We start from the raw sequence: 13,011 nt of genomic DNA on the forward strand, positions 1-13,011 counted from the left end.
CAACACCCACGACCACCCCCTCATCCCGTCCCACGTTGCGTATACGCAAACACAAAAACCGAAAGCGAATGCACCGAAAGCCGCAGTATCCATTCGCACGTCACGTGGCACCAATCATGTCTTAAAGGCTGCTGCACTCGCAATCGAATAGTATGGAACGTGGCTGGGTCTTCGATATAGGGCTGGTGATACTGCTAGTGATTTGTGGCACTGTCTTGATCGGAGGTCAGAGTTCGCCGCTTATAGACTCGGTTTGCCAGGCGGTACAGAGGCAGCAGCTCGAATGTCAAGTGCATCGCGTGGAGACCGCCGATGGATATCTGCTGAGTGTGCACAGAATTCCCGCCCCCCGGAATCCCAGGTGTCCCCAGCATCTGCGCCCCTTTCTCCTGATGCACGGCCTCCTTGGCTCCGCCGGCGATTTTGTGGCGGGCGGCAGGGGAAGATCCCTGGCTCTGGAGCTGCATGCCCGCTGTTTTGATGTCTGGCTGGGAAATGCCAGGGGCACCACCCACTCCCGCGGCCACCGCACTCTGCCCACGAGCGACGCCCGCTTCTGGCAGTTCAGCTGGCACGAGATTGGCATCTACGACCTGCCCGCCATCGTGGATTACGTGCTGGCAAGGACGCATCGCCGGCAGGTGCACTACGTCGGCCACTCGCAGGGCACCACTGTGCTCCTGGTCCTGCTGTCTCAGCGCCCGGAGTACAATGCGCGGCTCGCCAATGCGGCTCTGATGGCTCCGGTGGCCTTTCTCCAGCACCTGAGCAGTCCGCCACTGCGATTGCTGGCCAGTGACAGTGCCGGGGTCACGGTGCGTATACTTGATGGGATGGCAAAGTGCTCACTCTGCTGCACAAGTGATAAGCTCTTCTCACTCACGGAGGAAGTTCACTAAAAAAGATTAACATTTCTGTTTATTTTTTCATACACAAAGAGCTCTTAATTCTCTGCTACACAGCGCGAAAATGGGGGAAACGCATTTACTAATTTTAATGATTTGGGTTTAATAATGGTATGGTCGTGTATAGATCTTAAGGCCATGTATAAGGTGTTAAGTATTTAAATTAACATTTTAAGTAACAATTCCCAAATAATTTTAATAAGGGTTTCGAAAAGCCGCTCTTAAATTACTTAGAAATATTTAAGAAAAATTTCTGGTATCCTAACTTGGTTACAATCTCTCAAAATGATTATTAATTGTAGTAATAGCATAAAGTAATTTTTTACATTAACGTACACAAAACAATAAAAATCACAGAACATCAACTATTTTTACATTGATTCTACACTATAGAGTATCGATTTGGCGTCGATAAGATGAGTATTAAACGTACTAAATTGAATCTAATAGGCTTAAAAATAATACCACAAATCCAAATTCTAGACTCGTTAACATAGAAATTAACCTGTGAAGTATAGGCTTTATAAGTATTATTTAGACTATACTCTAATTTTAATACTGCCTATGGTATACTTTTAATACAACCGGTATTAAATCTTAGCACTCGGTTTTTTTTGTTGTATGTAACATATCCCTAATATTACTAGGTAATATTTGTTTAAATATTTGTTAGCCTATGCATCATATCTTTTTGCTATGCCTATGTCATATTTGATTATAAAATGGCTCTTGTCATTGTAATTGCAAATAATTCCCAAATAATGTTAATACTTTATATCATTCATTTACGTAAGTATTTAAAAATAGTAGGAAAATTGCAACTCTTAAATAATTTTAAAAAGTTATAATGTTTAAAATTATGAGAAAAATCGATATCAAAATTTTTAGAAATATTTAAGTGAAATTTCTGGTGTCCTTACTTGAGTATAATCTTTCAAAGTCATTGGTATTTGTAGTAATATCATTAGTAATATTAATTTTAATGTTTTCAAAGTATGTAACATATCCGAAATATTTTTAAGGAATTACTTGTAACGTATGTGTCATACCTTTTTGCTATGCCTACGTCATATTTGATTTTAAAATGACTCTGGTCATTGTAATTGCAAATAACCTCAGCCCAAGTTAAACTGAAACTATAACTGATGGCATTTTCTCCGTGCAGCTGCTGCTGAACAAACTTGGCCTCCACGAACTGCTGCCGGCGACGGCGCTGACCCAGGTGGGCAGCCAGTTCTTCTGCACCGCCTCCCGACCCACCTACGCCCTCTGCACCCTCTTCACCTCCCTCTACGTGGGCTTCAGCGACTATCCATTGGATCGTGTGAGTACGATTATATATGCGGGCCATAATTTAGCCAACAAAGCGCCCCGAAAACTTTTTTCTTGTTGTATGCAAAAGTTTTTATTGCACTCTGGAGTGAGCCTGGCGTTACCACGGCACACCCCCTCGAAAACTCCCAGAAACAGACAAACATACGTATTTTCGGAAGGGGTGGAGGCCTTAGTTTCGGTAATAAAAGTTATTTGAATTTAAATGCGTAAACGAGCTGCTCCTGCCGGGCAAAGCTTCCTGGTTGGAAGTCGGGCCAGAACTATTGTGGAGTTGGATAAAAAAGGGTAGCAAAAGGGGGCAATAAATACTCCACAAAAGGGGTTAATTGGTGGCAGCATACAACTTGTCAATTTCCAGGAATAAATACAGCCGTTAAAGCACTTTACCTTTTAGTATGGAATGTCGTGTCATTATAACACTAAAACACTAATTGGTTATATTTTCAATTCTTTTTTTTAATAGAAATTTGATAAAAGTTTTTATGCTTAAAAGAGTCCAGCTAACTAATTGGCAGTATTTTAGGGTAGGGTTTTTAGAAATTATCGATTTTGTTTAATTTTGTTGTATTTGTTAAAGTTTATACAACTTTAAGCTATTACACTCCCAACATTTTATTTTAATAGGACGAATTGATTTTAAAATATATTAGCCGCAAAAATATAAGCGTAGAATTCTTGCTTTTCAAAATTCTTTGTCAAAAATTCAAACTTTTCTTTTACAATTCTTTTGCTCTAGCATTTTGAGATACACTATCATACAAAATTTCCATTATACCTTTTTGATGATCCTGTCACCAGATATCATGTCCACCGGATAAGTACTCTGAAAAATGGTCTCTGTAGGAGAGTTTTTAAATGTTGATTTGTACATTACTAAGTAATCGTGTACCGAATCTCGTAAGCTTAAAATATCATTCAAAATATTTAAAAAAGTCAAGAAACAATGCTTGGTTTTCGGATAAAAACCCTATGTACTATTAAAATGTGTATACAAATTTTTAATTTTTATTATGCGAAAGAATGGGATGACCATAAAAAGGTCATTTTAAAAAAAGAATGGAAAAAAAATTAGCTGTCAACTTTTTTTTAAATAAAAATTTAAAATTCATATTCTAGTCTTCTTAGTTTTCGAAAAACTAACAATATGACCGACTAGAGTTTGCCAGCAATACTTTAGATACTCCGAAATACCTGCAAATAGTGTGCTACCAAAAATGTGCTCTGAACTTTTCCCCCGCCCCTGCGAAGTACTCAAACTTCCCTCTCCACCCGAAAATGCCGCTCCAGCTGGCGGCTAACTAGAGTATAACACACATTACGTATACGCCACGCTGCCTTAAACACTTTTTGTTTCCCGCGCGCACACGGTACATTTAAATTTTGTTTTGCCGTGAAATATGGCAAATAAATCGCGACCGTGTAACGAAGGAAAAAACTTTATGGCTTATCTGTGTGTTCGGAGTGTTTTCGGGGCGCGTGCTCAAAAGGCTTACCATCTGAATTTGAATCTGAAGTAAGTTAGTTGTTGGTGTGTTTTTGGGGGCGGTTCTGGGGGTCATTCCCTGGCGCCAAGTGCCGCTTGTAAGTTATTAAAGTGGGGGCTTTGGCCAATTGGCTGCGGCCCTGGACTCTGGGAAGCCAAGGCTGGCTTTGGAGTTTTTATAGTTACCCAGAGAGCACGAAAAAAAGGTTAGAAAGTTCCCGTGGATATAGTTCTTAAATCTTTTTACATATGCGCCCATAAATAAGCATTTCAGGAGCTGAATAATCCAAGGGTTAAGTGATGAATGGACCTAGAAATGCACTTTTAAACCCCACTCTAAATCGAAAGTAAAGTCTATGGGGACAAACAAAAGAGAAATAGGATTTTTCAAAAGGGAAAAATCCTCTAATATCATAAGAAAGGGTAAATGATAAACTCAATTTTTAGGGAATATATTTTTTTATCATTTTCAGACTCGAGGTCCTGTTAATATATTCAAGTTATCTTAAATCAAAACAAAATATACCTTCTTAAAACTGTTACAAAATATATGCTTCTTAAAATCCGAAATTGTCTCCTAGTTCTAAAAAAAAACTTACATATACTACTTAAGTAATTTCTAATATCTGTAGAATTCTTAGATATTTCAAGCTTTTCAGCAAAAATAGTTGCAAAATGTATTTACAAAGTATTGTTTCCGACTCGAATGTTTAACTTCCAATGCCAACGGATGCCAGTAAACAACAAATTCTCGAAGCTACTGCCACTTGACACAAGAGTCGCATCTACATGTATCTGGGCGAGAGTCATAACTTCCATAAAAAGCCAACAAACCGAAACCAGCAGCGAAAAATTGTTAAGCAAATACAGTGAAAAGACGCCGAGCTTGAGCAAATGGAGCGAGGCGATACTTGCGACAACTGCCACACCACACAGATAGAAGTCCGAATAAATATTTGTGCATATTTAGTAACCCCTGGAACCCCAGAAAAACCCCTGGAATGCCACCCACGACCCTCGCAAAGTTCAACACTCTTGGAGAACTGCACTGCGTCGAATAAGATTCGAGATGAAACACAAAAAAAAATACAAAAAATTCGAGATGTAAGAAAAATAAATGCACGGGATGGCAAAAAGAAAAAGAAAAACTCCGAGAAACACAAACAAGCTGGCGGCACAAAATTGCCAGTATTTGCCACAAGTTGCTGGCTGGCTGCAAAAAGGAAACAAAGCTGAGAAAAAATGGGGAATTGCAACGGCCAGGCGGAAAATCAAATAAACATCAAAACAAAAAAATATATGTCGCCGCAGGACGCATGCAACGTTTCAATGGTTTGTCATGGCAATTTAAAGTCGGCCCGATTTACATAAAATTCTATAACTGAAAACTGAAGAGTCGTTGCGGCGTCCCCCCAAAAAAAAGACCTACGAACATCAGAGCATCGGCAAAAAGTGAACTGTTTTTTCCAGATATTCTGTTCAAACAAAGATTCTCGGAATTAAATGGAAATTTAAAAAGAGCTTACAAGAAAAACTCTGAAATTAAATAGTTTAAGCTTTTAAGACCCATTTAATTTAAAATCAGAAAAAAGCATTGCAAGGGAAAAAGGAGATGGAGGACCCTTTTAACCATATTTACTTAAAATGCAATCAGGAACTTAATAACAGAATTATAAATTTGTATTTTTTATGGTTATATAAACACGTTAATCAACAATTTGTGTGCTTTCATCAATAATTAACCAAATTCATTTATTTTTTATTTCCTAGGTGCTTTAAACACAAAAAATATCCTCTATTTTTTTACCAAAGGATTCTAAAAAAACAGATAATATATCAAATGTACAATTTAAAGAAGTTTAAATTCACTAGCTTACTATCTCTTTTAAAGCAATATTGTTATAGAAAATGTGTTTAAGGTACCTTAATTTAATTTTATAAAAGAGATAATATGAAAGCAAACATAATATATTTCCCACATATACATCTGTGAGATGAGGCGCAGAAGCCACTTATCCTTGAATCTATATTTCATTTAGAAAACTTCTTTATTTTGTCTTCTTCTAGTCGGCTTTTCAAATCTGTTGGCAATTTCAACCACTATCCAACAGCAATATCAATATCAATCTCAATATAAAACTGAAAAGCTCATTGCACTTACCTTAATCATTGGCTGGGTCGAATAAGCAGCTAATTTCAAAACAAATACCCGCAATATAAATTCAGCCCCCGCTTTCTCCGCAGGATCAAAGCAAGGACCTCTTGGCCTTTCAACCCGAGTCCTCGCTCCTGTGCCCGTTCATGTGTGAGTGGGCGTGTATGTGTGCCCGTGTGCCTGTGTGCACTTCCGTATATGCTTTGTGTCGCAATGAAACGGAAATAGCAGCCTGAGCACACACACCGATACACACATGAGTGGTCAGGCGAGGCGAGGTGAGGTCCTGTTTTTGGCTGCTGCTCATAAAATTTAAACGATTCGGGAGTTTAAGCCTAACAAAATGTTCTTCCTCTTCTCCTTCACCAGAACATCTTGCCGCGCATTCTGGAGAACACGCCGGCGGGAATTTCGCGGGGCCAACTGCAGCACTTCGGACAGCTCATCAATAGCGGTAAGTTGGACCACAGCATATGGCCGAATACACTGGAAGAAATCAGAACAACATTTGGACTAGCATCCCTTTAAATTTACGAGTGTGTTCCACGTCAATAGAAACGTCCTGAAATTTTATATTAACTAGTACTCGATAGCCGAGGCACTCGACTATAGTGTTTCTTCTTGTTTTTACTAAAAATCTATATCATTCTGTAATCTTAATTTGCATTTTTTAGAGTGTACAAGGTCTTTTGCACAAACGTATAACACACATACAAATATCTTCAAACTAATAACATCATTTTTGACTAGTATCACTTTTTTTTAAGTGGAAAAAAAGTGTGTCAAGTTTTTTGGGCTATTCTAAATTGGGCTATAACTAATTTTATTGGTATTAAACGCCCCTCAACTTTTTTTATATATATCATAGAGATCTGGTCGTTAATATAGAAGCAGCAGGCATACTTACATTGATATACTTTTTAATTTGAGTATACAAAAGTTAAAGAGCGTTTTATTACTAGCTAAATAAATTCTTGGTGAAAATTCGGTTCTACAGAAATCGAGTTAAAATATAAAACAGTTCCAAATCAGGCCAAAAACGTAATTTACACTTAAAAAATAGATACCAAACAAAAAAAATGTATGTGCCCTTCCTTTAATCAGAGAACGTAACTTTACCCGAAAAACAAACACGTTATGTTCAACATTTGGCAACTTAATTATGCAGACTGGTGTAATTATGAAGTAAAAATTAAAATCTCTTTAAAATGAGAAAGCTTGATTGGGGTACAATATAAACGTAAGCTAAACTAACTTGTAAAATTTTAAGTGGTCCCAAATTTTTACGCGTTTTCCCGATTTTCCTCTGTGCATGCCACACCGGAGTGGTAGGCATAAAATGGAATATTCACTGATGGGTGTTTCGATTCCTCCGCAGGCAAATTCCAGCAGTACGACTACCGCTCCCCGAGTCTGAATGCGCTGCGATATGGTCAGGACACGCCACCCTCGTATCAGTTGGTTAATGTTCGCCTCCAGCTGCAGATCTTCCATGGCAGCCGGGACGCGCTGTCCAGCCGGGCGGATGTGCAGCGCCTGGTCAGTGAGCTGCGGAACAGCATCAGTCAGTTGTACCAAGTACCCGGCTATAATCACATTGACTTCCTGTTCGCCACCTCAGCGACCCAAATGGTCTACCAACGAATAATTCAACAGGCATGGCAGTTGGACGCAACGCTCCAAGGCAGCTGATGATTTATGAAAATAGGGTGCAAACTGGGGGTATCCTGCGATAGCAATAAATGAGTCCCATCAAACGTGCGGACTGACAACGCTTGCCCTTTATTGAATTATTCTTAGATCGCTTTGATTTACATTTATATTTTGTTATACGAAAAACAAACTGAAACAAACTAAAATGAAAAACTTGGATAAACAGACCTCATAAGCTTCATACATTACACTAAGCAATTGCGGTAATCAAAATGTACATTGGTTGTAAATGAACTGGAATAGTTTGTCTGCCTGCCGACCTGCCGTCCTGTGATCTTTTTGCTCTGCCAGGTGGGTAAATTGCATGGGGATTTCGTTATTCGTCTCTGGGGGCTGTGATTTTTGGATATGTTTTCGGGGTTTTTGGGGATTGACAGTTTAGCTCAGTTCAAAACCAGCGCCGGATTGTATGGCATAGATCAGTTTTTCACGCATTTGTTCCACTGTGTTGAAGGGCGGAAGCTTCAGCAGATTGGTGCAGGTGCTGGCCGTGGGCAGTCGTTCCATGTCGCCGGCGTTTTGGATAAAGAATGGTGGGTCCAGATCCTGTTAGGAAAATCCATTAATATAAATAAAACAAGGAAGAACGCTACAGTCGAGTACCTCGACTATCAGATACCCGTTACTCAAAGGGAAATGGAGATATGCAAGCAGCAAAGCGAAATTAAAATGCGCCACCTACCGGCGGTAGACAGATTTAAGCGTTATGGGCGTTAGAGTGGGCGTGGCAAAATTATTTTTGGATCAATCTATAGGTATTGACGACACCAATACATTTCAGTTAAAATTTTTTATCTAGCATGCAAATTGTGGGCGTCACAGGTTTTCGCGGTTTGTGGGCGTTTAAGTGGGCGTGGCAAACTTTTTTTTAGGTCAATCGATAGGTATTGATGAGAACAATACATTTCAGTTAAAATTTTCTATCTAGCATCAAAACTGTAGGAGTTACAGTTTTGGGCGGTTTGTGGGCGTTAGAGTGGGCGTGGCAGTCTACTGAAACAAACTTGCGCTGCGTAAGAAGCTCAGGAATCTGTACGCCAAATCTCAATAGCCTAGCTCTCATAGTTTCCGAGATCTCAGCGTTCATCCGGACGGACAGACAGACGGACAGACGGACAGACGGACAGACGGACATGGCTAGATCGACTCGGCTAGTGATCCTGATCAAGAATATATATACTTTATGGGGTCGGAAACGCTTCCTTCTGCCTGTTACATACTTTCCGACGAATCTAGTATACCCTTTTACTCTACGAGTAACGGATATAACAACGTTAAATGCGCTTCAATACCAACCTTAAAGCCCAACAACGGTGGCCTGGAGCAACTGGTGACGAACTTGAGCAGCTGCCTGCGCTGCAGGTCATCGAAACCCTCCAGAGCCTCCCAGAATGCCACTATCGAGGGATGTTCCGGACTGAATTCACCGCCGTATTTACAGTGTTTCTTTAGGTCCTCCAGGTCAATGGGAATCTCCGCACCCGAAATGAGTATTTGCAGCTCCTTGTTGCTGAACATGTACAGCCACTCAATGGGCAGGACGTTGGACAGACCCTTGCGGAAGGCGTTGCAGTGACGACGTATCTGCACGTTGAGCTTGTAGTCGGCTATCAGCTGCAGGTATTCAATGCGATTCGAGTTGGTCACTGGAATACTCTGGCCCTGAGGCTTCAGCTCAACAATCTGCGTCTGGCCCAGCGAACTGCTGGCCACGGTGAAGTCCAAATTTAGTTCACTAACATCGCCTGTATAGTCCTTCAAATACAGTAGATTGCGGTACAGCTCGGGATCCAAGGAGGCCAACTGGTGGATGTCCACATCCGAGTATTTGCCAGCCAGCTTGGTGAGGAAGAACTCGGCCAATGGCAGCTCCACCAGAAGGTTCTCATAGATAGCCTTGCCCAGTATGCGACCAATGAAATAGTAGTGCTTTTCATAGTCCTCAAAGAGATCGGCGACATTTGGATTGGGATAAAGCTTGTTGTCCGTGGTTACCCTGGATTAAGCATAATGTAAAATATAAGACTGGTTACTTAAAAATCATTAAAATACCCACATAAAGAAACCACGATTTGGATCAAAGGAAGTTTTGATCAACTCCGAAAGGAATTCTCGGAAAACTCCACCGCCGTCGATGCCCGCCTCGTCGAGTCCTAGCGCGGACACAAACTGTATTCTGAACTTGAAGCGCAGATCAGGTTCTAAATAAAAAAAAAAACATTTTAGCATCACATTGTTTAAATCTTACAGATAACACCCACCATTTTCCGGACGCAGCTTGTCGTAGGCATCTTCGTAAAGATGCGACCGCCTCACTGTGATCATAATGAAGGGACCCTGGAGGAAGGCTTGGAGATTTCCCTGCACCCGCATTTTATTAGCCGCAACCAAACCCTGCAGAATGCTAACTCGCTTGTTAAAGGGCACCACAAAGGGTATCTCGCGCAGAATGGTTATTGAGCGGATCTGCTTGGTGGACATGGGCGGTCCGTTCTCGAAATCTTCTCGAGTGAAGTCCCGTATGGGCTGGAAGGGTCGGATTCCCCGCAAGCGACTGCTATGGGTCAGCGGCAGATCTGTTGGCCTATCCAGAGGCAGGTCTAGCCTGGTGACGGTCCAGTGTGCCTCCGGACAGAATCCCAAACGCAAGTCGCGTGTGTGAATCTGGTTGAGCACAAAAACAACCACGTTGAGTAGATTGGCCCATATTTGCTTCTGGTGCCGCAACTTCTTGTCGTCGGCCTCCGTGTGACCGAGGACACTACGATAATTTGCCAAATTGCTGCGGGTCTCTGGAAAGGCCAGCTCCACCAGGCCCATGCTTATGTCTTTCAAGGTTTTGGACATTTGCACAATTTCCGCAATAGAAAAGGGCATAAGTCGCACGTGGTTGATGGTGGTCTGGACCTGCAGCAGCAACTTGTTCTCTACAAACTCCACATCGTGTAGCGTGGGCAGCAGGCGTCCGAAAAGCATGCAAAAGGTGGCCAAGAGTGGAATAGTGCGATCCACTCCCTGTTGTTTGGCTGCGTTATAAAATTCAATTTAGAATAATCGACCAACCACAGTGTTTTAAATGATACTCACGCACTACGCCCTTGGAAATAAGGGTCAGTGGAGCTGAGAAACCCAGTTGAGTGGACTCCGCAGCCAACTTAAACCACACAGCACGAATGAACTTAGGAGTAAAAGCCAACGTATAGAGTAACCTAAAACGAATTAATGGTTATAAATTGAAAAACCCATTAGTGTTATTAATTCATACTTGTATTCGAAGACTGCATGCTTGTTGTAGATCATTAGGTTGTGACAAATCTCGCACAGCGCATAGATGAGCTGACTATTTTCGATGTGCGGATCCAGCTGCTGGACAATAAAGTCCACTCGCTCCGTTTCGTTCAGTATGGCAATGGACTCCAGCAGACACTCGCGCTCCTTAACACTCAGTTCGCCGCTGACTCGGCAAGTCTGCTCCATATCATAGTCCAGGGTGCGAGCCGAGGGCTGATCCTCCTCCTCTTCCGAGTCCTCGGACTCATCATCGCTGTCCCTGTGACGATGTGGGGCATTAGCATGGCTACGTAGCGTGGACTTGGGCAGCTGCAGAATGTTGGGCATCATTTCGGCAATGAGGCGGACGTAGACCACCAGCAGAGAGCTCTGTTGGAGGGTGGCTGGAATTGAACGACGATTACTTATGACTTAAAGACTACAAGGCATTCAAATTAAACTTACCCAACTGCCTGCGATCCAGCACCAGGAGGGAGTTGAGTAAAAACGATGAGAACAACGAGTCAAAGCGCTTAGTCTTTGGGCCCGTTTCCGTTCCATGGAAGAGGAAACTGCGCCGACTGGATGTGCTAGCCGACTCCGCTGGCCCATCTGTCTCCAGCGATTCGAGAAGCGAACGCATCAGCAAGTCGAAGGGAAAGTCGGCATTCAGCGCGAAGCAGGGCAGCACAAAGTACCGCAGAGGATCCGTGTGCGGCGTGGCCAGAATGTCGCGGATGAAGTTCTGACAGACGGCCAGCGACATGGGCGACAACTGGCCCCCGGAGCAGGCTCTTTTAGCCACTGCCAGCGGACGCAACAGCAGTTGGAGCAGGGCCTCGGCCAGTGGACTCGGTGCATGCAAAGTCTCTCCATCCAGCGGCGGACACTTGTCGTCCAGAAGCCCTCGCAAGCGTTGAAAGTAGTTACGGGCAATCAGGAAGCCAAAGACGCGCTCCAGATACTGGAACAGCACAGACTCGTCCTCCACATAGCGCTGGACAGAGGATACGGTGGTGAACGTCTCCAGCATGCGCAGAGGAATGGCCTGGGCCGTGTGCGACAGACTGAGCTGAAGCAGACAAGTGTCCAGCAGCTTGCAGAGCCTCAGAAGCCACATGGAGTCCTTAGAGGAATGCTGCAGCAGACGAGCAGGCTGGCGGAGGATCTGCTGGCAGACCTCGATCTGTGAGGGATTAAGGACAGCATTAGCTTGTGGATAAGGATGCACCAGAGGGTCCTCACCAATCGCTCGCCGTCCTTGGCCTCCCGGCTACTGTAGAAGAAGTTGAGACGACGCAAGAGGAAAGTCAGGCTCTCGTCCTCCGCGATGCGATTCTTATGGGCCATCAGGTAGCCATCGAAGGCCTCCCGCTCCGCCCGCTTGCGCCGCTGGCGGTGGATAAAGGAGCGGGCGTAGGACTGCAGCAACACCGCCCCATTTTCCTTCTGGCGCAGTTCGTTGCGCTTCTGGCGCTCCTGGGCCGCCTTCCGGATCACCGTGTCCCGATCGCAGGTGTGCGAGGCACCCCCCAGACTTTGCACCGGTCTCCGGCGGTACTCGCCGTCGAATCCGAACATGACGTTGCGCTTTTGGGTTGTTTTAGTGCCCGGATTGGACAGAATCCACCAGCCTTTTGGTTCTACTCGTTCAGTCGACGCTCCTCTGCATTATTCACCTGGCTGCGGCGGCGGTCGGAATGCTGCGATTCCGCGGTGACTATGTTGCACTTGCTCCCCGATTGGAAATCCGTAGTATTACACACTTTCCCACCCGATACGCTCGAATTTAAAATGCGTAAAACAATTTGCCAATGATTTGTATATTTCTCTTGTATATTCCGATAGCAAGTTATCGACAGCTGGAGTGACTGGCACTTTGCCCATCCCTAGTCGAGGGCGTTCCCGATTTCAGTTTTGATTCAGTGCGATCCGAAAACTCAAGATACTTTATTGTGTGGAAATTTATGCTCTTTAATAACATAAAAATCATGAGTCCCATTATTGAATACATTACAATGATAAAAAAAATGTTGTAACTATTATTTAATACATTCACAATTTAAGAAGTTTAATCATATTGTAAAATTTTAATAGAGCAATAAATTATTGAATTTTAGCGCTCTTACTATTAGTTTATTAGTCTAATT

The 13,011-nt window shown here is 42.9% G+C and overlaps 2 protein-coding genes across 2 annotated transcripts; one reads left to right on the forward strand and one right to left on the reverse strand.

Annotated features, from left to right (window-relative positions):
• Nucleotides 1-7,668, forward strand: LOC108009812 (lipase 3). Its single transcript, XM_017074489.4, has 4 exons — nt 1-815; nt 2,071-2,229; nt 6,248-6,332; nt 7,257-7,668. The coding sequence occupies exons 1-4, from the start codon at nt 153-155 to the stop codon at nt 7,568-7,570; spliced, it is 1,221 nt and encodes a 406-aa protein (XP_016929978.3). The 5' UTR covers nt 1-152; the 3' UTR covers nt 7,571-7,668.
• LOC108009811 (ubiquitin-protein ligase E3C) lies at nt 7,638-12,715 on the reverse strand. Its single transcript, XM_017074488.4, has 8 exons — nt 12,107-12,715; nt 11,327-12,047; nt 10,857-11,265; nt 10,679-10,800; nt 9,853-10,617; nt 9,648-9,792; nt 8,888-9,587; nt 7,638-8,137 (listed from the first exon to the last, which is right to left on the reverse strand). The coding sequence occupies exons 1-8, from the start codon at nt 12,440-12,442 to the stop codon at nt 7,970-7,972; spliced, it is 3,366 nt and encodes a 1,121-aa protein (XP_016929977.3). The 5' UTR covers nt 12,443-12,715; the 3' UTR covers nt 7,638-7,969.
• Between the last annotated feature and the right edge of the window lie 296 nt (nt 12,716-13,011).

This window comes from Drosophila suzukii, chromosome 2R (assembly GCF_043229965.1).
Source record: "Drosophila suzukii chromosome 2R, CBGP_Dsuzu_IsoJpt1.0, whole genome shotgun sequence".
Taxonomy (NCBI): Eukaryota; Metazoa; Arthropoda; class Insecta; order Diptera; family Drosophilidae; genus Drosophila; species Drosophila suzukii.

Excerpts from the sequence above, each read along its gene's own strand:
- LOC108009812 (XM_017074489.4), top strand. The coding sequence starts at position 153 with ATGGAACGTGGCTGGGTCTTCGATATAGGGCTGGTGATACTGCTAGTG. Across the intron at positions 2,230-6,247 it reads GCGACTATCCATTGGATCGT|AACATCTTGCCGCGCATTCT; the intron begins GTGAGTACGATT and ends CTCCTTCACCAG. Across the intron at positions 6,333-7,256 it reads CGGACAGCTCATCAATAGCG|GCAAATTCCAGCAGTACGAC; the intron begins GTAAGTTGGACC and ends ATTCCTCCGCAG.
- LOC108009811 (XM_017074488.4), bottom strand. The coding sequence starts at position 12,442 with ATGTTCGGATTCGACGGCGAGTACCGCCGGAGACCGGTGCAAAGTCTG. Across the intron at positions 11,266-11,326 it reads GCTGGATCGCAGGCAGTTGG|CCACCCTCCAACAGAGCTCT; the intron begins GTAAGTTTAATT and ends GTTCAATTCCAG. Across the intron at positions 8,138-8,887 it reads CACCGTTGTTGGGCTTTAAG|GATCTGGACCCACCATTCTT; the intron begins GTTGGTATTGAA and ends TTTTCCTAACAG.